A 22,169-nucleotide genomic window follows, 5' to 3' on the forward strand; every position below is an offset into this window, starting at 1 on the left:
CCCCAACTCTCTCAGCCTGAGGTCTCCAGAGCAGAGGTGCTCCAGCCCTCGCATCATCTCCGTGGCCTCCTCTGGACTCGCTCCAACAGCTCCATGTCCTTCTTGTGCTGGGGACCCCCGAGCTGGACGCAGCACTGCAGGGGGGTCTCACCAGAGCGGAGCAGAGGGGCAGAATCCCCTCCCTCGACCTGCTGGTCACGCTGCTGGACACGCAGCCCAGGACACGGGTGGCTTTCTGGGCTGCCAGCGCACATTGCTGGGTCATGTGGAGCTTCTCGTCCCCCAACACCCCCAAGTCCTTCTCCTCAGGGCTGCTCTCCATCCATTCTGTGCCCAGCCTGGAGTTGTGCTTGGGATATGTGGGAGAAGATTGGCACGGGCTTGCCTTGGCAGGATTTAACAGGGCCCGTTCCCCTGGCAGCTGGAGCATCCTCTGCTCCTTGAGAGGCCGGGACACTCCGTTTGCACCAAGGGCCATCCAAAATACCCCCCCCATGACAACGACACAGACCTGGTATCCAGCTCTCAGCATCAGCCCTGGGAGTTGTTCCTCCCTGCTGCTACCCCGGGTACCAACGCACAGCAGCACGGCGCTGGGGAGCCCTCAGCTTTCGCGGCCGGCTGCTGCAGGTTGGGTTCAACGATGAGCACTCTGATGGTCGGTCTCCCTTCACGCTTGTGGACACCAGCTCCTGGGTGCATCGAGCCCCGCAGTGCCAGGGCACAACTTCTGAACCCGCCAGCCACGAGGACTTCCTCAGCAGGACGCAGGCTGGATGTTGCTCGTTTAACAAGTATCTCGTTAGCACACTGTGTTCGCCGGGTACCGCGTGGCCTTGCATTTAATTTCCTAAATCACGCCCCCCATCCCTGCCGCGGGCTAACAGAAACCTTCAGCTCCTCCTTGGCTCCCGTTGCAACACCCGCGTGTCTCTGCGCCCAGGGGAAGGCTGTCATCAGCGCTGCGATGCGGGGACGGAGCGGGACGGGATGGCTCGGCGCAGCGGCCGCATCCAGGACACGTGCTGCAGCTCACCCCGGTCCTCGGCGGGAGCGACGGGATCCCCCCGCGGTGACCGCGTCCATCTGCGCCGGTCTTGTAGGACGGCGTCCCGGCTGATGGAGAGAACGCCGGCGTTTCTGGGGCAGGGCATAGCCCGCTGCGAGAGAGCCGTGGCGGTTCCGTGCCTTGCCCTGGACGTCTGTCTGTCTGTCTGTCTGTCTGTCTGCTGGCAGGGAGCCCAGGCAGGGCAGGCTGAACCTGCGTTAGTCATTTCTCACCCAAACGACCGAGGTTTCAGATGTTAGCCGAGAGCGACGAGGCTGCTGGGGTGGTGGGAGCCGTGCGGGTCGTGCCTGGGGCAGGCGGCTCTCCTATGCTCCCCCCCAACACAAGAGACAGCTTGGTGCAAAGCCTGTGGCGTTTTAGCATCGATTTGTGTGGTTTCTCCTACCGAACACAGAGTGCACGCACACACGTGGACGTTCGGTGCGAGCCGAGGACGGGAGCCAAGCTGGCATTTACCCGCTGTGTCTGTGAACTTGGAAGCCAGGACACGCCGGGAGCAGGAGGACACGACGGCCAAAGTCTCCCTACAGCCAGATAAGGGGGTTTTGGAGGGGCAGCTGAAGCAGACGCCGAGTCCAGAGACCAGGCGGGGGTGGCCCCGCACCCACGCGCGGGCAGGCAGCAGCACATGGGTGCCGGGAACACCGGCGCTGGAGATGGGCGGCTGCTGGAGACTTCACATGCATGCTAATGCGTGAATAAATTAATTTACCAGTGAGGAAACGTGCAGCTGAGGACAGGAGCGGCGGGACCGTGAGATGCCGCAACAAGGAAATCCGCTCTCGTGAGTCCGGATTTGACTCGCTGGGGTGGGACAGAGCAGCAGGGAGGGGGGCGAGAGCCTCCGTACCCCCCCAGCACCGCGATGGGGGTGCCACGTTGTAGAAGACCCCAGGACCGTGCCAGCTCCCCCGTCCTCCACCACCAGAAGTGTCCAGGCGCTGGGACTCTTTTTTTTTTTTTTTTTTTCTGAGTTTAATAAACTAGAATAATTTATTTGACAGAACACAGAAACATCACAGATATGGTGGAGAAACCAAAGAAGCAGGTGTCAATGAACAGTACAAAGTAACCACGTTACAAAAAGAAGTACCACGCTGCCCATCAGCTTTACCCAAAAATAACGGGGAGGGGGGCTCAGCTCTGCACCCACCCCATCCCCGCTCAGGGGAGGGACGGAGCCGTCCCTGTGGGTTGCTCTCAGATGACAACGCTGACCGCGATGGCACAATAAATAGTGGGAACAGCCTCTGGGTCGGTGGTGGGAGACCCGAGCCCCCGGCAGACCCCGGGGTGGCGGGGGGGGGGGGGTGGTGTCTGTGGGGTGCACCCAGCAAGGGAGCCCCAGGACGGGCACTGCCAAGCCGGGAGCCGCAAGCATCGGGTGAAACACTGCTTAGGGTGCTCGATGCTGTGCTCCCCTTCCCTCCCCGCCCCCAAATAGGTGCTTGACCCCATGCAGACACAAACCGAGGTGCGGAGGGTGGGGGGGGGAACATCAACCAGGGGAGCTTTGCAGCTGGTGAGGGGCCAAAGCATCCCTGGTGTAACCCTGCGGGGAAGGAGGCCGTTACGCCGTGACCCTGCCGTGCTGAGAAGGGGCGTCTGCATCGCGTGGCCGATGGCACGGACCCCCGGGAGGGGGTCCCTGCGTGCCGGTTCTCAACGGCTCGGAGCTGGCTTCCTCCAGGGAGGCTACGACGCTGCGGCTGGAGGATAAACCCGTGGGGGTGGCCGCTTTAGGAGGATTTGGGGGCGAGAGCAGCGGGGGGGGGGGAGCAACGCCCACCCGTCTCGCCGGCTTCAAACCGCGGTGGGGGGCACTGAGCCTTTTGCTGGGGAGCAGCTGGGCTCGGGGCGGGGGCCGAGGGGCAAAGCCAGGCTCGTGCATCCCGGGGAGGGGGGGAACGCATGCAGCGGGGCCAGGCAGGAGGGGCCGGGCAGTGGGCAAACGGAGGGGACGGCTGAGGTGCGCGGGTGCCCTTTCCCATGAGCAGGCTGCCTAGAAAAGCCCCCCCCCACCCCGTTCTGCTGCAAGCCCCCCCCCCCCCCTTTCCCCTCCCCGTAGCAAACTGGTGTTGAGACCAGACTTATATAAAATGCGTAAAAGAGGCGGCTCATAGGAAAGGGCTCGGAGCACAGGGAGGGGAAGGGACGGGGGGCTGGATGGGGGGGTCTAAGGCCAGGGGTGCAGCCCCCCCCCCCCCCCCCCCCGGGGCCTCCAGCACCCCTCCAGCCGTGCCCTGCACGGGAAACAGCAGCTCCGGCAGCTGGATGAAGAGTGACAACATGGCACAGCTGGAAGGTTATAATTGCCGTCGCCATCAGGCGATTCCATAGGCTCCCGGTTACAGGTAGAAAACAAAATTAATAATTATAGAAAAGAGAAGAAGCCTAATGCACGGGTGTTACTGGCGCGCGCCGGCCCGGCGAGCTGAGGGCGGGGGGGGGGGGGGCACCCCGCTTATCTGTCGTTGAGCTGCGGGGAGTTTGCCCGCTCCTCCTCGTCCTCCTTGTCATCTTTCATGCCTTTGAGTCGCTGGCGGGCAAAGTCTTCGAACACGATGTCGTCGTCACTAGACACAAGGCAGAGGGGTTTTACCGGGGGCGGGGGGGGGGGACACGGGACAGACACGGGGTGTGCGGCGAGCTGGCGATTTGGGGGGCACCCGCCGCGAGGCTGTGCCAGCTCCCACGTGCTCAACCCGCACCGCGGTATTTCAGCAGCTCAGGGGGCTCTTAAAACCTCCCAAAAGCACTTATTGCAGCAAAAACGCGGAGCCGGGGATTAACCTGATCGGCACAACGCGGCCGCGGCATCGCCACCCCCCCCACCCCCCCCGCGGGGGCACCCCCCACCCCCCGACCGCCGCGATCCCGGCGGGTGCTTTCTTACTGCGGTTTCTCCTGGGTTTGGGTTTTTTTTTTTTTTGGAAAGCCATGCAGGGAGATGGCGAGGGAGGAGAGAAGAGAGACGGGCACGGCACGCGTTACGGGTTACGTGCGCGGGGTTAGCCATCGCGTGCCGACCCCGCGGCACGGCGCGGCAGGCGTTAGCGGGTTGGGGGTGGGGGGGGGGGCACGCCACCTCTGTGAACACTTCGTGTCCCCACGCAGACCCCGGCGGGGCGGAGAAGGGGGGGGGAATTTTTGTCTCTTACTTTGTGTCAAGCTCTATCAGATTCGTATCTATGGGCGCTTCGTTCTCCGGAACTGAGCAGAGGGAAGGATGGCACAGGGTTAGTCACCGCAGACACCGCGGTCATCGCCGCTGTCCCACCAGCTGGGTGCGACCCCCCCCACCCACCCACCTCCCCGGGGCTTGGCTGCTCCAGGGCGATGGGGGCACCCCCGTTTAGCCCCCCGGAATTTGCTGCCCTGCAAACAGGTCGCCGTGGGCTCGACAGGAGCTGAAAATCTCCGCCGGGCACCGTGCAGCCTCGTCGGCGCGCACAGGGGAGCGGGCTGACCCCTCTGCCCCCCCCCAACACCACCCCACGGGTTGGGGGGTGCCCCACACCACACCCAGGGCCGGACACTCACCGTCCCGGTGTGCCGGTTCCTCCTTGGGTTTGGGATGCATCAGCGTGAAGGGCAGCTCCACCGCGACGTCGCTGCAAAAGAAGCCGGGGTAAAGCCCGGCGCTGCCTGCGCTTTGCGGGCAGAACGGGGCAAATTTCGGGGGGGTGGGGGGGCAGAGCAGCATCCCACATTTCAGCTGCCGGGGAGACCACAAAGCCGGGCAAAAACCTCTATTATCCTCCGCGTTGCCTCTTTACAGCTATCGCGCTTCTCGCCTGACCCCGTGGTTTGGGATCAGCACAAACCGCCCGGCTGCGGGGATCAGCGCAGCACAAATCTGCTTTTCAGCAGCTTAGCAGCATCTGGGGATCCAAATCCACACCCCCCCGGGTTTAGGCTGCGTGTCGGCAGCGTCGCGTGAACGGCAGCGGGGTCCGGGCACCCCCGGCGCTGCGGGAGGGATGGGGAGGAGGTGCACCGAGTTTCCCCGTGCTCAGCGACGGCAGGGTGGGACAGCCCGAACGCGGCCCCGAGCTCCTCCGGGGACGGGGTGGGACGCAGCTCTGCCTCTTCCACCCGCAAGCGTGGAAAAGCGCGTTGCGTGTGTCAGCTCCAGCCCCAGCGTCCCCCAGGAACAGCGAGCGGGCGCCGGGAGCTCTGGGACCCCCCCCAGAGGGGAGCGATTTGGGGACGGAGACTGGGAAACCCCCCAAGACTCCTCCCCACGGCCGGAGATGCTCAGCCCCGAGGAGCCGCCTCCGTGCTGCCAGGCACGGGGTGGGGAGGGGGGGTGCAGGATCCGACCCCCACCGGCATCCCCAGCCCCAGCGCCCCGTCTCTGTGGGCTGCCGGGCTTTTGGTGCCGGGTTGGCCGGTGACCCCCCCCGCCCCGGCAGTGGCATCCCGAGGACGAGCGTGGGGTCGGGGTGGCAGCAGGGGGGACCGAGGGGTGCGATGGAGGCGGGGGGGGGCTGCGGCAGCGATTCGGGGTCGTTCGGGGGGAGCGGCGTTACCTGGAGGCGAGGTCTCCCAGCAGGCTGGCGTGGGTCAAAGGAGACGACACGTTAATCACCGCCCCCCCCGGACACGCGACCCCCCCACACCTGGTGTGTCCCCCCCCATGCTGCTGCGTCCCAGGAGGGGGCTGGGGGGGTGACGGGCCCCATCTGCGGCACGGGAGGGCTGCAAGCGGGTCCCCAGCTTGCAAAAGGTGCTGCAGCACGGCGGGGGGGGGAGCGGGGCTGTAAGGATTAATGACCCCCCCCCAGCAATGGCCACGCTGGTGTCCCCAGCAAGGGCCACCTTGTCCAGAGCGTCGCCGTCCTGCCGCCCCTGGGAACCACGCAGCATCCGGGGGGGACGCACCAAGGCCGGTCCCAAGCCCAGAGCAAGGGAAGAGAGGGGGTGCGGCACGGGGGGGGTCCCCGACACTCACCCTCCTCGGGACACCACCAGCTTCACCTTCACCTTGTAGGAGACGATAATGCCCAGGATCTCCTTGTTGGCTCCGTCTCTTAACCTGCAGGAAGGGGCAGGCGGGCATCAGCGAGGGGGTGTCCGTGGAGACCAGCCCCCTCTTCCCATCCTCCCGAAGGTCCCCCCACTGGGTCTCCCCCACCCCGAACATCACCCCTGGAGCAGGAGTTGGTGCCCACCGGGGCTCGGTCCTCCCCCAAGCCCCACCCCACCCCCCCACCGCCGAGGTAGCGGGAGCCCCGGGGGTGGTCGGGGTGCCGGGGGGGGCTCACAGCGTGCTGGAGGCCAGGTTGGTGTCTTCGTGCTTGAGCTTGCCGTCCAGCGCCAGCCCCCGCTTCTCCCGGTTGTTGGCGAGGAAGGGGGTCAGGGTGTAGACTTTGCAGAACGTCGAGCTCGGGGCCACCATGTCGCTGGGGATGACAGCCACCATCAGCCAGAGCCCCAGCTCCCCCCATCTCTGACTGCCCCACAGGCCACCCTGGACATCTCCATCCCAGCCCGGGGAACATCTCTGTTCCAGGCCCGGTCTGGAGAACATCTCCTTCCCGGCCCACCTAGAGGTCCTCTCCTTCCCAGCCCCAGTCTGGAGAACATCTCCTTCCCAGCCTGGTGCACGTCTCCATCCCAACTCTAGACCTAGCCCAATCATCTCCATCCCAACTCCAGCCCGGTGAACATCTCCATCCCAACTCCAGACCTAGCCCAGACATCTCCATCCCAATCCCAGCCTGGTGAACATCTCCTTCCCAACTCCAGACCCAGTGCAGCACACATCTCTGTCCCTGCCTCAGCCTGGAGTTCATCTCCGGCCAGGGGGACACAGCGGGTGACATCCCCCAAGGTGCCATCACAAAAAGGGTCTCCAATCTCCCTGCTCCTCCCACCAGGACCTGCTTGCTGAACACAACATCCCACTGCTTTGAAGGTGCTGCACCGGGGCAGGAGTCCTCATGGCTCCTCCAAGGTCCCCGGGGCCCCTCGCGATGTCCCCAGGCAGCCGGTACTCACTCAGCGTCTTCCACGGCCACCGGGCACTTGTACTGGGCGGTGTTGAAGAGGCAGATGTCGGCGTACTGGCGCACTGCGGCGAGATGGAGAGACGGGGGTTGGGGAGGGTCCCCATGGGGACAGGGACGGCAGCTGTGGGGGGATGAAGCCACACTCCTCACCTGAGATTTTGATCTTCTTCACCGTCTTGTTGGTGTTGTTGGTGACATGGACGTTGACGCTGATGGGCTCACCGTGGTAGTAGATCTGTGGAGAGCAAAGGAAGGGCGATGGTGAGGTCCTCGTCCTCGCCATGGTCGCCCCACTGGCGTCCCCTCCCCAGTCCTCACCCACCTCCTTGTCCAGGGACGCCTCAAGGTGCAGCGGTTTGTCTGACATGAGGAACTGCCGGGTGGTCTCTGCCATGGGTTGGGGGCCGGGTCGCTCCGGTGCGTACTGGACCTTACGGATCACCAGGCGCACGGAGTTCCTGGGGGAGATGGCGAGAGGAGAATCCAGGCATAGAATCATAGACTCACAGAATCACTAAGGTTGGAAAAGACCTCTAAGATCATCAAGTCCAACCGTCAACCCAACACCACCACGTCTACTAAACCATGTCCCAAAGTGCCACGTCTACACATTTTTTGAACACCTCCACGGATGGGGACTCCACCACTGCAGCCTGTTCCAGTGACTGACCACTCTTCTGGTGAAGAAATTTCTCCTAATATCCCATATAAACCTCCCCTGGCACAACTGGAGGCCATTTCCTCTTGTCCTATTCCAGTTCCCTCAGCTGCTCCTCATCAGACTTGTGCTCCAGACCCTTCCCCACTCCGTTGCCCTTCTCTGGACACACTCCTGCCTGCAGGTTGCCCTCTTTCTTGGCCTGTTTTGGGTCAAATCCCTCTTTTCTTCTGGTGTGCTGGGTCAGGAGAAGGATGGTGTGGGAGGTCCCAGCTGGATGCCCAGCTCACCTGGGCTGTGAGAGGGCAGCCCCACGGCCGTGCCAGGCTGCTGGTGTGGCCCCACACCACAGCAGGGTTGGGCTCCTTGCCTGCAGCGCAACGGTGGATGTCTCCATCCCAACCCCTAGATCATCTCTCACCCATCCCTACCCTGGGAAGTATCTTCATCCCAGCTCCATCCTGGGGAACACCTCTGTCCTGGAGAGCATCACCATCCCAGCCCCAGCCTGGAGACTCTGTCCCTGCCTCAGGGAACATCTCCGTCCCAACCCCCATCATGGAGGACATCTCCATCCCAACCACAGCCTGGAGGACATCTCCATCCCAGTGTCATTGTGGAGAACATCTCCATCCCAGCCCCATTGTGGAGGACATCTCCATCCCAACCACAGCCTGGAGGACATCTCCATCCCAGCGTCATTGTGGAGAACATCTCCATCCCAGCACCATTGTGGAGAACATCTCCATCCCAGCCCCATTGTGGAGGACATCTCCATCCCAACCACAGCCTGGAGGACATCTCCATCCCAGCACCATTGTGGAGGACATCTCCATCCCAGCACCATTGTGGAGAACATCTCCATCCCAGCACCATTGTGGAGGACATCTCCATCCCAGCCCCAGCCTGGAGAACATCTCCATCCCAGCCCCATTGTGGAGGACATCTCCATCCCAGCCCCATTGTGGAGGACATCTCCATCCCAGCCCCATTGTGGAGGACATCTCCATCCCAGCCCCATCTCACCCACTGTGGGTTACAAACCAGGGTGCCCCTGTCCCACTGCCGGGTCACAGCCCCTGCCAGCACCCCGAGGATGCTGCTCCCACCCGGGCAGGATGGATCCTCTCCGCTCACCTTTTGTGAATTTTCTCCTCCAGGTTCTCGGCGCAGAAAGCTTTGACCTCGTAGTCCACACCGCAGGCCTGGAAACCAGGAGGAGGCAGAGGAGGAGGCAGAGAAACCCCTTTGTGCCCCCCCCAAGAGGTGACCCCAACCAACGGCTTGGTCCCCACTGCCCGGCACCACCTTACCTTCCCCGTGTCCTCCGGACCCGGCTGCAGCGTGACGGAGCAAGGCAGGTTGGGGGGGATCTGAAGAGGAAAGCGGGGTCAGGAGGGGGGCTGGGACCCCCATCCCCGAGCTGGCTTTTTCCCCGGAGACCCACGGCACCACCCGCCCCCCCGCGGGGCTGCACCCCCTCTTTCCCGGTGCTGCCCCGGCGTTTCCCGGTGCTGCCAGCATCCGCCCTTCCTGCCCGCGGTGGGGGGGCACAGCCAGGAAGGATTTCCCCATTTTCCTAATCGCATTCCCTAACTGCATTCCCTAATTGCATTCCCTAATTAATTGCATTCCCTAATTAATTGCATTCCCTAATTGCTCGCTGCCCTTTTCCTGCATTTCAGCCCAAGTCCCGCTCTGCAGCCGTCCCGGCCGGCGGCTCAGTGTCCTCAGACCCAAAACCCACAGGGTTACAAAAAAAAAAGTGATTTGAGGGTTGGGGGGGGGGGTTGTTGTTAATCTGGGGGATTTGCAGGAATTAAGGCTGTTTCGCAGGGGGCCAGGGCTGTTTGCGAGCCCGCAGGGCTCAAGCCTGGAAAATGCCACCAGGTCCCCAGTGGCTCTGGGGAGGGGGGGCGGAGGGGGGGGGGGTGGCTGCCATCACCAAAACTGCGATGGGGAATTTGGGGGTGCGGGTGCACAAAGGGGGTGTCTGCCTCCCCCCACACGCTGTGCCCTGACAGAGCTGCCTAGGCTCTGCTTCGCTTTGGGGGAGCCCCCCCCCCCCCGGGTTGGTGTCACTGCCCCGGCCACGCTCAGGGCATGGACCCCCTGTGCCGGCATGCCCCCCGTGCCTCAGTTTCCCCACCGGTAGCTGCTTTTTGCTCCGGACTTTTAAGATCCACCGCATTTTCCATACGATCCAGCGGCATTTTCATCACGGGGCGGGCGGGGGGGGGAGCACCTCACCCCCTAGCCTTGACCTTACGGGGCCAGGGGGGGACACCCACCATCCCCTCTAGCACCCAGGAGCGTCGTCACCCGGTGCCACCCTACCTCGAAGGTGAAGGGGTAGGCATGCTCGCCCAGCTTCTTGATCAGCCGCTCCTGCAGCCGCGTCAGGGGTTTCTTCTCCTCGGGGACCGGGGGGAAGGCTTGGGCGTTGGCCACGAAGAGGTCCTTGCGGAACGTCAGCCCCAGCACGTCCAGGTCCTCGCGGCCGTAACGGAAGGCGCAGGTCAACGTCACGAAGACTGGGGAGGGCGGCAAGGGGTGGAGGTTGGTGGCGTCGCGGTTTGGTGGCATCACGGCAGGGTGGTGGCACGGCACGGTGGCATCACGGTGTGGCGGCATCGTTGGCAGGGCGGCGGCGTGGTACGGTGGCATCGTGGCTCATCCCCACCGGCACTGGGAAGCGGCGGTGGCTCCCAGGAGGTGCCACGGTGGGGAGATGGGGACCGGCCAGATGCACCCTGGGGTGCCCACCACGGGACCCCCATCCTCTGCAGGACAGGGAACCCACCGCGGGGACAGGGGGCTGGAAAACGCCTCCCCCAGAGATGCCAACGCCGGGGCAGGACCATGCGGGGACGCTGACCGTCCCCTGCGGGGTGCCACCTCCGTGGCCCGAGGGACCCCACGGGGAGCCGTTACCTTTCCTCTCCTTCAGGTACTCGGGATCCACCAGCACCACTCCGTCTGCAAGGGAACACCGCGGGGTCAGGGGACACCCCGGCACGGGGGGGGGGGGGACACACCGGCAGGGATGGGGGGACACCCCGGCACGGACTGGGGGGGACATGCCGGCAGGGATGGGGGGACACGCCGGCAGGGATAGCAGGGACAAGGGGATGTGGCAGCAGGGTCAGAGGGCCATGGCGGGGGGGGGGACGGGGGGGCGTGCAGGCAGGGTTTGGGGGGACACGCCAGCAGGATCGGGGGACATGCCAGCAGAGTTGGGGGGACATAGCTGCTCGTTTGGGGGGGGACAGGCTGGCAAGGTTGGGGGGGATGTGAATGCAGGGCTGGGGGGGGACACAAGCCGGGGGTGCATGCAGGCAGGGTGGGGGGGGACATGCAGGCAGGATGGGGGGACACACTGGCAGGATTGGGGGTTGCATGCAGGCAGGGTGGGGGGGGACATGCAGGCAGGGTTGGGGGGGACACGCAGGCAGGGTGGGGGGGGACACGCAGGCAGGATTGGGGGGTGCATGCAGGCAGGGTGGGGGGGGACACACCAGCAGGGTGGGGGGACACGCAGGCAGGGTTGGGGGGGACATGCAGGCAGGGTGGGGGGGGACACGCAGGCAGGGTGGGGGGATACATGCAGGCAGGGTTGGGGGGGGACATGCAGGCAGGGTGGGGGGGGACATGCCAGCGAGGTCAGGGGGATGTGACAGCAGGGCTGGGGGGACACAGCGGCAGGGTTAGGGGGGGATGTACAGGCAGGGTGGGGGGGACACACGCAGGCAGGGCTGGGGAGGAAGTACAGGCAGGGTTAGGAAGGGGACGTGTGGCACACAAAGGTGCCTCAGAGCTGCCAGCCGGGGCTGGGGGGGGGGGCACGACGGCAGGAGGGGGACAGGCTGCACCCGCCGCACGCAGGGGACAAGCAAAATCCTTCCCAAAATCCTTCCCCCCCGCAGGCTCAAGTGACCCCAGCCCACCCCGGCGCATCCCCCCACCCAAACTGTGTTCCACCCCCCCGCCCCGGCCCCACGTACCCACGGGGTCCACCACGTCGATGTGATCCACGAAATCTCTCTTCCCCAGGTAGACGGTGAGCTGCGGGGAGGGACGGGGGGGTCAGGGGTGCCCAGAGCAGCCCCCCCACACCCCCACACCCCCCCCCCGGGCCGGATCCGTGGCCGGCAGAGCTTGGGGGGTGTCCCGGGGTCCCCCCCACCTGGTCGCTGGGGTCCATCACCCCCCACGGTCCCCACGTGCCACCCCAGCCCTGCGGCACCCCCAGCCCCAGGCAAAGCCTGACCCCCCCCACCCCCCCCCAAAGATGTCCCCAGACTTGGTGGCACCTGGAGGCACCTGGCATCTGGGGACATGGGGGTCCAGGTCAAGCCCCAGCTGGCACCCCATGGGCTTGTCCCCGTGGGTCTTGTCAGTGGGGCAGGGCTGAGCCCCACAGCGTCACGCCGTCACGCTTTCTCCCGATGGGGAAACTGAGGCACGGAGCACAGAGGCGTCGCCCAGGGGTCGGCAGGAGCATCCTCCCCGGAACGCCGGGGGATGCCGGGCACGATGGAGCGGAACGCCAGCTCCAAGCTGGGACTGAGCTCATGAGCTCCCGACCCCAGCGCGTCCCGTCGGGTGACTGAATAAACGCGACGTGTCCCCCCCCGCCGGCGCAGGGCGGGCAGGAGCGGGCAGGAGCCTGGGGAGCTGCAGGCAGGGGGTTACGCTGCCAGACCCATGCTGGCGGCTGCCTAAAACCCCACGGGCAGGGCTGCCTGCACCCCGGCACCCCTCCGCTCAACCCCATGGCGGGGCTGCGGGCAGCTCCGCCACCGACTGAACCCCCTGACCTTGGGCGAGCCCCCCCCCAAACCCTGCCGTGCCTCAGTTTCCCTTCCCGCTGGCGCGGCAGGATGCTCAGGCAGCGAGCGGCTTGCAGCGCATCTTTGCGGTCTGGGTACGTGCCCATCCCCCCGCCCCCGGCTGTGCCCGCGGGTTTTGGGGGGGGGGGGGGTTCACCCCAGGAAGCACCAGCTCCCCCCACTTCCCCCCCCCCGCCCCAGGGAGCCACCGGCCTCCCGCTTACCTTCCCGTTGGGGCTGGCTTTCTTAAACACCCTGCAAAAGAGCATGGGGGGGGGGGGGTTAGCGGCTGGGGCACCCATGGGTGCTGCGGGATGCGTTCGCAGCCCCACGGGGCATCGGGGAGGCCGGGTGTCCCATCCTGACCCCCGTGTACCCAGCCCCGTGCCTCAGTTTACCACCCGGACGGCGCATTGGGGCTGGGGAGGCAGGGCCGGACGCCTTCCCGCAGTGCGGTTACGCCAGGGAGGGGTTTGGCCCCTTGCCTGCAGCAGGCAGGGCAGCAGGCAGGGCAGCAGGCAGGGCAGCAGGCAGCCTCTTCCTGCGGGGGCCTGCGCCTTAGGGTGGGGGGGTCCCTGTCCCGGGGCTGCTGCGGGGTGAGGCGCAGCGCAAGGGGCAACGTAACGCGCCACGCGAGGGGCACGCAAGGTGCCGCGCAAAAGCGCAGCGCAAGGCGCCGTGCGAGACGCCGTGCAGGGGCCCTGCCGTGCAAAGTGCCGTGCAAGGTGCCGTGCAAAGGCCCTGCCGTGCAAGGTGCTGTGCAAAGGCCCTGCCGTGCAAGGTGCTGTGTAAGATGCCGTGCAAGGTGCCGTGCAGGGGCCCTGCCGTGCAAAGTGCCATGCAAGGTGCCACACAGGGTGCCGTGCAAAGGCCCTGCCGTGCAAGGTGCCGTGCAAGGTGCTGTGCAAAGACCCTGCCGTGCAAGGTGCTGTGCAAAGTGCCGTGCAATGCGCCGTGTAAAGGCCCTGCCGTGCAAGGTGCCACGTAAAATGCTGTGCAAGGTGCCATGGAAAGGCCCTGCCGTGCAAGGTGCCGTGCAAGGTGCCACACAGGGTGCCGTGCAAAGGCCCTGCCGTGCAAGGTGCCATGCAAAGTGCCGTGCGAGGTGCCACGTAAAGGCCCTGCCGTGCAAGGTGCTGTGCAAGGTGCCGTGCAAGGTGCTGTGCAAAGGCCCTGCCGTGCAAGGTGCCGTGCAAAGTGCCGTGCAAAGGCCCTGCTGTGCGCAGCCAGGCTTTCTGCAAGCCAGGGGACAGCACGGCAGAGGGGCAGCCCCCCGGCAAGCGGCACAGCCCCCCCGCTGACACCCCCAAGCCCCGGGGCACGCCGAGCTGCTCAGCACCCCCAGGAGGCGGGGGGACGTTTCTCCAGCCCAGGCCGAGCGGTGCGGGGAAGGGTCCCCGCGGGGAAGAAGCACCCACGGGCGCAGCGCCCTGATGAACGAGCGGCCGCTGCCAGCACCCTGCTCCGGAAAACAGAGGTGTCGGGAAGCCAGCGCAGCACGTTGCCTGGGGAAGGCGCCCAGATACCACCCCGATGGGCAGCAGCCAGCACCCAGCTGCCTTCCAGCAGCCTCCTCTCGCTTTATGGCTTCCATTTGTTTCTAATTACCCGAAAGCGCATTAAAAATGAGGCTCGTGCCGCACGCACGGATATGAAAAAGGGGGTTGGGGTGAGGGCTGGGGCATCGCAGCACGGCAGCTCGACGGGGACGGGGACCGGGACGAGCCCGGGAGGGGGCTGGCAGCGGGGCCACGTCACCCCGAGGGACGAACCCCCACCCTGGCACATTTGCACCCGCTGCGGCTGTGGGGTGACGGTCCCCAACGTCACCTGTGCCCCGCGGGACGTGGAGCGCACGGATGGATCCCAAAGTCACTGGAGAGGCGAGGAGAGATCGGGGTGCTCCGGTTTCTGGGGCTTTCCATCCATCCCCCATCCCGGGGGGACACCCTGCACCGCGGGAACACCCCCCTCGCCCCCCAAAACCCCTCTGCAAGACCCCGTGGAGCCGCCGGGGAAGGACGGGGGTCCGGCGTGCCACCGCGGTGTTGCAGCTGCCGAGAAAGCCGGAGCATCCCCCATCTGTGCAGGCAGGGAGAAGGCAGGGGCAGGCAGGGCTCCCTTGCCCGACGCCACCTGATTTCGGAGGCTGCTCAGAGCCTGCCCTGGCACGAAGCCACCCGTAATGGGTTCTCCTCGGATAATCCCTCCTCGCCTTTAAATTCCATTAAAATCATCTGGGAAGATTAGCAACAGCGGTTCAGGCTGGGAAAAACAATTCCCAGGGCAGCTGCTCGGCTCTGCCGAAATACCGGGGGGTTCCTCCGGGCGCTGCCGGGACGGACCCTCACCCCGCGGGCAAGGAGCGCTGCCGGCACCCTGCTGCCTGCATCTGCCTGCACCCCGCCGAGGGGCAGGCAGGGAAAGCAGCAGCCGGTGGGTTTGCTCGGTGCAAGCAGGGAAGGAAAAGAAAACGCGGCGTCCAACACGCGGTGCCCGAGCCGGGGGCGACCATAACCCTGGCCATGGGGTGGGATGTGCCAGGGCAGCCACGGGCACCAGCCTCCCCGGCCCGGCACAGCGCCGGTGCTCAGCACGGCACAGCCCTGCGCTACCGGGGACATTCATCCCCCTGCTCTGGTCACGCCGTGTCACCCAGCAAAGCATCACCGCCAGGTCCCCGGGGACCGGAGCACCCGCAGGGCACCGCTCGGATCCACAGCACGTGCAGCCGGCCGGGGAGCAGGATGCGGCCCCGCCACGCGGGTGGGAGGAAGCGGCGTTGCTCCTTCAGGGAGCGAATTTCCACCGTCCCTGAAATCCCAGGGAGATTCCGGGAGGAGGGTGGGATTCCCAGGACCGGAGGGGCTTTCCCCAGCCCCCCATGGGGAAGGGGCTCAGCGCGGAGATTTCCTCTGCTGGAGACTCAGCAACTGGGAAAAGGGGGAAAAAAAGGGGATTGCTGAAACTCAGCATTCCCTCTGAGTGACGATGCCTGGTTCTGCCCGGAAAGGGCCCTTCGTTCACCTGCTTCCAGCCCAGCCGCCTCCTCCGGCAGCAGCTCCCGCACCGGGGAAGCCCGGGCAGGAGGAGGAGGAGGAGGGCAGGGTGCTGAGCCAGGGGCTGAGCTGCTCCGGCAAACCCCCGTCATCACCCGCCCCAGAGGCAGGAGGATGCTCTTACACCGTGCGTCAGCCCCCGCCGTGCCTCAGTTTCCCCACGTCCCCTGCCCTCATGCGTCTGCAGAAAGACGGGGAGTTCCCGGCCCTCGACCCAGGGAAAGCGGAGAGCGCAGGGACCCCCCGGCAGGGAAAACCCGCGAGAAGAGGAGGTGAGCCCCCCCCCAAGCCAAGGGGCGGCTTCGCCCCCGCGCAGGCTGGCGGCAGGACCCATCGCAGGGGGGTGGGGCAGCACAAGTGTCCCTGCGTGTCTGCGTCCCCGTGTCCCAACAGCCCTCTGTCCCTGGCCCAGCATCCCCGTATCCCTGCAGCTCTGTGCCCCACGTCCCAAATCCCACATCCCCAATCCCTGCATCCCTGTGTCCCCAATCCCTGTGCCCCTGCATCCCCAATCCCTGTGCCCCTGCATCCCCAATCCCTGCATCCTGCATCCCTGTCCCCAATCCCTGCATCCCTGTGTCCCCAGTCCCTGCGTCCCTGTCTCTGTATCCCCTATCCCTGCATCCCGCATCCCTGTGCCCCCAATCCCACATCCCTGTGCCCCTGCATCCCCACATCCCCACATCCCCGCATCCCACATCCCCGCATCCCTGTGTCCCCAATCCCACATCCCTGCATCCCTAATCTCTGCATCCCGCATCCCTGTCCCCAATCCCTGCATCCCACATCCCTGCATCCCACATCCCTGCATCCCCGTGTCCCTGTCCTTGCCTTCCCGCATCCCTGTGTCCCTGTATCCCGGTGTCCCCGCGTCCCTGTGTCCTTGTCCCCCCACGTCCCTGTATCCCGGCATCCCACCTCCTCGGGAGCCGCAGGGCCCAGCAGACCAAGCTCTGGCCGGGGTGCGCAGCAGGATCGGGCCCGGCCGTCAGCCTGACACCACGGGGGCTCGAGGGGCCGGGGGGGGCCAGCCCACACCCCACACGTATTCCCTTGACCCCAGAGCAGCCCCAGGGGACACCGGGGGCCGGTGACAAACCCTCTGCCGGGCGCGTAAACACCGGGACAACCGGCCGGGGGTCCCAGAGCCACCGGGACCAGCGGGAACGTCCCGCCGGCCCTTCCCGGGTGGCCTCTCCTTAGGGGGGGGGGGCTGTTCCCAGCTGAGACGGGAAGAGCTTTTCCACGGGCGCGATGCTCGGCGCAAGGGTTTGCCAGCACCGCGGTCCCTGGCGTGCAAGGGCCGGATCCTGCGCCGGTGCGAGCAAAGTCGGCGTTAACGGGAAGGCTGGTGCAATTAAATAAATGGGGGGGGGGGGGGATAAAGGGCCTGGGCTGAGCAGGGAAGGGCACGGCGCCGCTACTCAGCATTTCCCCCTCCCCACAAGGAATTAATTCCTTGGGTTTGAAGGCCAAGGGAGGAGCAGAGCATCCAGCCCCAAGAGCCGGGGACGGAGGGGGCGATGCCATCCTCGTGAGAGCCCGGAGCAATTAACAGCGGGATTTTTCCGGGTAATTAATGAGGCGTTAGATAAAAACAGGTTGGGGAGCATCCCCTGTCACTCCGCATCCCGCCCCCCTCGGGGACCAGCACCCACGGGAGACCCCTGGGTGCCGCGGGGGTGTTTTGGCGTGCCGGATCCTGACCCCGAGCCGTGCCAGGAAGCCCCGGGAACCGCGGCCACGGGACGGAGGCTCAGCCGGTCCTGCTGCCAGGACCCCCCCGGGACGCTGGAGCGGGGAAGCAGCGCTACCTCCTTCCCGGCCCTCGTTACACAAACGAACCCGCTAATGAACCCCGGCGAAGGCGAGATCGATGGCGGGCGCTGCAGAAGTGCCGAGCAGGAAACAATTACTCACCGCTCCTCCCCGCCGCCGCCGGCACCCACCCGCCCTGGCCCCACGCCGGGGGCACGAGTCCTGCGCAGCCCCACGCTATGGGTGCAGGAGCCTGGGGTGGTCCCACGCTACGGGTGCAGGAGCCCCACAGAGCCCAACACCTGCGTGGCCCCATGCTATGGGTGCAGAACCCTGGGGTGGTCCCACATGATGGGTGCTGGAGCCCCACAGAGCCCAAGACTTGCACAATCCTGTGCTATGGGTGCTGGAGCCTGGGGTGGCCCCACATGATGGGTGCTGGAGCCTGGGGTGGCCCCACGCTATGGGTGCAGGAGTCCTGCACAATCCCACCTTATGGGTGCAGAAGCCCCGCAGAGCCCTGAGACAGGCACGGCCCCACGCTATGGGTGCAGGGACCCCACAAAACCCCGTGCGATGGGTGCAGGAGTCACGCACGGCCCCACGCTATGGGTGCAGGGACCCCACAGAGCCCCCCCCCACAAGACCTCAAGGGATGCCCATCCCCACGGCCCGCTCTGCCCGAAAGCGCCCGTGGGAGCGGGGCAGGGGCACGCGGGGACACGGTGGCCTCTCCCACTTCAGCAGCCGCTCCATGCTGGGGGGGACCCTCACCCGCCGCTGGATCCGGAGGGAGGGAAGGAGGAAGCGCGGAACCTTCCCTCCCCCTCCAGCCCTTCCTGGTGTCGAAACGCTGGAGACACGAGGCAGGAAGCTGCCGCCGCTGCCGCCGCTGCCCACCGGTGACTTCCAACCCCAGGGGCCCCACGCCATGGGCCGGTAGCCCCAGTACCCCCCGAGCCCCCCACCCCCCAGTACGCTCCCACAAGGCCAGATCCTGCTCTCCCACCCACCCTGCCCTCTCCCTGCCATTGATCCCGTACCTTAACGAGCTCGTTAGGCACAGGTCCGGGGCTAACGATCGCTTTATTTGGTGGCTGATAATTGAGTGGGGTCCGTTTGATCTCTGTTGGGAAGATTTACGAGGATTGGGTTCTCCTGGGCATCGGAACGGGGTCTGACGGCAACGCCATCGATTGCCTTTGAACTTGGGGCAGAGGAGCCGGGGTTTGCGCTGGCTCTCACGCTAATGGGGCCGGCGGGCAGATCTAATTAGCCAGCGCCGCGTTAGAAGGGACCTCCGGGGATAACGGAGCCGCCAGCAACCACATCACACGCTCCGGCGTAACCCCGCGGCGGCGGGCGGTGGCTCCGTGCCAGCCGTGCCGGGATGAACCCGGAGCGCCGCGTCCAGCTGATCCTAAAGCAAAGAGCATCCCACGGGCCCGCCGCCGCATCCCGCATCCCCACTCGCATCCCCGCATCCCCTGCCAGGCTCGGCGGCAGCATCCCCCGGCCGGGTCGGAGCTTCGCCGGCTTTCCTTGGCAAGGAAACGCCTTGGCTGTGGGATCCGGGATGTGTCTGGATCCTGCTGTTATTACCAGAGTTTGTTCTCCAAACAACATCCAGGAAGCAGGAGTCTCCCCTCCCGGGCCACCTTCCAGAGCTCCTTCTCTTCCCAGCCGAGATCCCTGCTCCGCTCCCGGACCCTACGGCTTCATCCGGGGCGGGGGGATGCACGGCATACCGGGAACGCAAAGCATCCCGGGGCACCGGTCAGCCCCGGTGCGGTTTGATGCTGCCGAGGGGCAGGATGGGACCGGGAGGGCAGGGGGAAGGGTGCAGAGGGGCGCCCGGTGCCAACCAAGGTGGGCTCTGCCGCACCGGGACCACCGCGGCGCTTCCCCGCACCCGACCGCGCACAACTCCAGCTCCAGCCTTGTCTCCACCGACCGCTGGGAAACCACGAGCCACCGGCCGAGCATCCCACTGGCCCACGGAGGCCCACGGGTGCCCGTGGGGCTGTGGCCGCCCTAGCTGGGTGCTGGGTGCTGGCTGCTGGGTGCTGGGTGGGAGGAGCTACGGGGGGGGGGGGGGGGGGTGATGCAAGTTTTTGGAGAAGCTGCAAATAATTAGGCGACGTGTTCGGCAGCGGCCGGGGCTGGCCCGGTCCCCGGCGGTGCCAGCAGCCACAAACTCGCCTGTTTACTCCACCGAGCCGCTTCCTCCGGCTCTTCCCACCGCAGGGCTTTGAAGGGGGCTCGGCAGGAGGCTGGGAACGGCGGCACGATGACGCACGGGGCCGCGCCGGCCGAGCCCCCGAGCACCCCACCGAAGCCGGGAACGGCTCCTGCACCCCGCGCTCGGGGTTCGCCTGCACCCCGGATGTCATCCTCACCCTGCGTGGAGCACCCCAGGGCCGTGCCGGGAGCAGGGTGCTCAAAACCTCGCAGCACCCAGGCCGGTCGGTGGCAGATATGGAGCGGTGACCCCCAAAAGTGGGGTGACCCCACGCTGGCACCAGAGAAATCAGCAGAAACGATGTTTTTTGGGGCATCCGACGGTAAATCAGCTCCCACAGTCAAAACCCGCCAAACCCCTCGCTGGCGGCTTTGGGATGAATCTGAGTGGATTTGGGGCTGGAGCTCCAAACCGGAGCCGAAAGGGAGATTTGGCGGGGGGGGGGAGATTTGTCAGCCTAATTCCCGCCCCCCCCGCCCGGCTCCCTCCGTACGCGCTGCGTGGGCAGGGAGAAGATCAGCTCATGCCTCTCCTGCCTGCACGCCTGCCCGCAGCCGCTGCCAGCCTATGGGAACGCCGCTCGCCCGCGCTCCCCTGGGCACCCAAAAATCTCCCGGGGCTGAACCGGCTGCATCCCGGGGATTGCACCCGGGGCGGGGGGTGGGGGGGAGGGAACCCAATGGGTGCCCCAGCCCCGCTGCTGCGAAAGCAGGGCTCCCCCCGGCCCCCCCACCCCAACTCTCAGGGGCTGCTCGCCCGCTCCGGGGGTGCAACGCGCTGGTTCTCGAGAATTGGGGATGCTGAGTCGGGGGGATGCGGATGCTGTCGGCCACCGCCCGGGTAGCAGCACCCGGACAGCCCGTCCGGCAATGACAGCCCGCCCCCCCCTAATGCTGGGGGTCAGTGGGAGCCCCCAAATCCCATCCTGCCACCCCAAAATGCTGCAGCCTTTCTGGAAGGTTCTGCCAAAGCAGGGCCGGACCCCCCCCATCCTTCCCGCCTGCCGCGGGGCACGGCGGTGGCATCGGCTGCACTGGAGCCACCCGGTCCTGACACCCGGGTGCCACGGGGGGGTACGAAGGGGAGGGCAGTGCCACCCCCCCCCACCTGCCTGCCGGTGCTTGGGGGCGAGCAGGAGCGCCCCTAATTACCTGGCCCTAACTAATTAATGACGGGGAGGCCCAGGGGACCCGGGTGAGGGATGGCACCCAGCTGGAGCGTTAACCCCTTGGCCGCCCCGCCGTGGCAGCTGGGGAGGGGGTGTCATGGGAGACACCCCCAGACCCCCCACGCATGGGCTGGTGGGGGTCACCGGGCTCTCTCCCGAGGTCCCGAAATCCCGAAGGCCCTTTCCCGGGGGTGGGCACCTCCGCGGGTCTGTGCCTCCACGTTCACCCAGGGCCCTGGGAAGCGCCGGGCGGCCGAGGGACCCCCCCCACCCCCACCAGCACAGGGGTTCCCTGGGGGGGGACGACAGCCACCGCGACAGCTCCCACGGGACCGAGGCGTCGCGCGCCGTCATGGTTCCCGTGCCTCCAGGCGCAGCACATGCTCCCTAGCACCCCCGAAATGCTGTGCGGAGATCCAGGGCCCCGCTCCCCGGGGTCGCTCCTGGCTCCCACCCGAACTGCGAGCAGGGAAGAGCCGGGGTGACACCCCCCCCCCCAAAAAAACCCCATCTAGGCTCCAAATCAGATGGGAAGAGAGCAATAACGCCTCCGAGCGCCCGCCTCAGACCTGTGGCGGGGCTTGGGTGCGGGCAGGGGTGCGGGCAGGGGTGCAGGCAGGGGTGCCGGACCCTCTCCCCGAGCCCGCGGGTCCCCCCGGCCCCCCCGGCCCCCGGCAGCCCCAAGGCACCGGCCCTCGGCCCGGGACGCAGACAGCACCTCCCGCCTCGCACCCCGGCACCGAGGGGACCCCGGCGGGGAACCCAGGGGACCCCCCGGCATCCCGGCCAGCGGCGCCCAGATGTTGTGCCGAGCCCGGGGGCAGCCCCGCAGGACTCGGTGCAGGCAGCCGGGGAGCAGGCAGCGAGCAGGCAGCGAGCAGGCAGCGCTGACACGGACAGCGGAGGCGTTCCGGGATCTCCCCCCCACCCCCCCCACCCCACCCCGCACACACACACCCCCCCCCTCCCCCGCCCCGGCGATACCCGGGGCTGCCACCCCGGGGTGCCCCGTTCCCCCCCCGCCCCCCGCAACTCACCGGGTGCCTTTGTCCCCCATGGCCCCGCGGATCCTCCGGGCAGCTCGACCGGGAAGCGCCGACCGGGCTTGGAAAATTACTGGCTGGATGGTGGCGGGGAGAGGCGGCGGCGGGGCGGGCGCTGGGCTCGGTACGGCCCGGTACCGCTCGGCTCGGTTCGGCTAGGCTCGGCTAGGTTCGGCTAGGTTCGGCTCGGTTCGGCCCGGCTCGGCTCCGGTGCGGCCGCTGCCGAGCGCAGCCCCGCGGCGCTGCCGCCGCCTCCGCCCGCCCCCGAGCGACGCGGCCCCGGGGCGGGGGGCGGCGGCACGCGTGGGGCCACACGCGCGGGG

The 22,169-nt window shown here is 66.7% G+C and overlaps 2 protein-coding genes across 3 annotated transcripts; one reads left to right on the forward strand and one right to left on the reverse strand.

The window, feature by feature from the left end:
• Positions 1-3,362: 3,362 nt before the first annotated feature.
• Positions 3,363-22,169, reverse strand: ARRB1 (arrestin beta 1). Its single transcript, XM_054844669.1, has 16 exons — positions 21,841-22,169; positions 12,801-12,831; positions 11,749-11,809; positions 10,679-10,723; positions 10,082-10,278; positions 9,058-9,117; positions 8,882-8,949; positions 7,409-7,544; positions 7,237-7,321; positions 7,076-7,148; positions 6,340-6,477; positions 6,027-6,110; positions 5,605-5,628; positions 4,613-4,683; positions 4,231-4,282; positions 3,363-3,645 (listed from the first exon to the last, which is right to left on the reverse strand). Exons 1-16 carry the CDS (start codon positions 21,858-21,860, stop codon positions 3,534-3,536), a joined length of 1,257 nt encoding a protein of 418 aa, XP_054700644.1. The 5' UTR covers positions 21,861-22,169; the 3' UTR covers positions 3,363-3,533.
• LOC129213884 (uncharacterized) lies at positions 12,842-18,301 on the forward strand. Of its 2 annotated transcripts, XR_008579559.1 has the most exons (3): positions 12,842-13,289; positions 13,358-15,907; positions 17,084-18,301. XR_008579559.1 is itself a non-coding variant. In XM_054844682.1 (2 exons), the coding sequence occupies exon 2, from the start codon at positions 13,583-13,585 to the stop codon at positions 14,714-14,716; it is 1,134 nt and encodes a 377-aa protein (XP_054700657.1). In that variant the 5' UTR covers positions 12,842-13,289; positions 13,358-13,582; the 3' UTR covers positions 14,717-16,077. The 2 variants fall into 2 exon arrangements, 1 of the variants encoding a protein (XP_054700657.1); XM_054844682.1 differs by lacking the exon at positions 17,084-18,301 and having other exon boundaries at positions 13,358-16,077.

The sequence above is a fragment of the Grus americana genome, chromosome 1 (genome assembly GCF_028858705.1).
Source record: "Grus americana isolate bGruAme1 chromosome 1, bGruAme1.mat, whole genome shotgun sequence".
In the NCBI taxonomy this organism is placed as follows: domain Eukaryota; kingdom Metazoa; phylum Chordata; class Aves; order Gruiformes; family Gruidae; genus Grus; species Grus americana.

Bases quoted from the DNA above. Each gene is read 5' to 3' on its own strand.
- LOC129213884 (XM_054844682.1), top strand. From the start codon at position 13,583: ATGGAAAGGCCCTGCCGTGCAAGGTGCCGTGCAAGGTGCCACACAGGG.
- ARRB1 (XM_054844669.1), bottom strand. From the start codon at position 21,860: ATGGGGGACAAAGGCACCCG. The intron at 11,810-12,800 runs GTAAGCGGGAGG...CCCTCCCCGCAG, and splicing joins AAGCCAGCCCCAACGGGAAG to CTCACCGTCTACCTGGGGAA. The intron at 4,283-4,612 runs GTGAGTGTCCGG...CCCTCTGCTCAG, and splicing joins GGAACCGGCACACCGGGACG to TTCCGGAGAACGAAGCGCCC.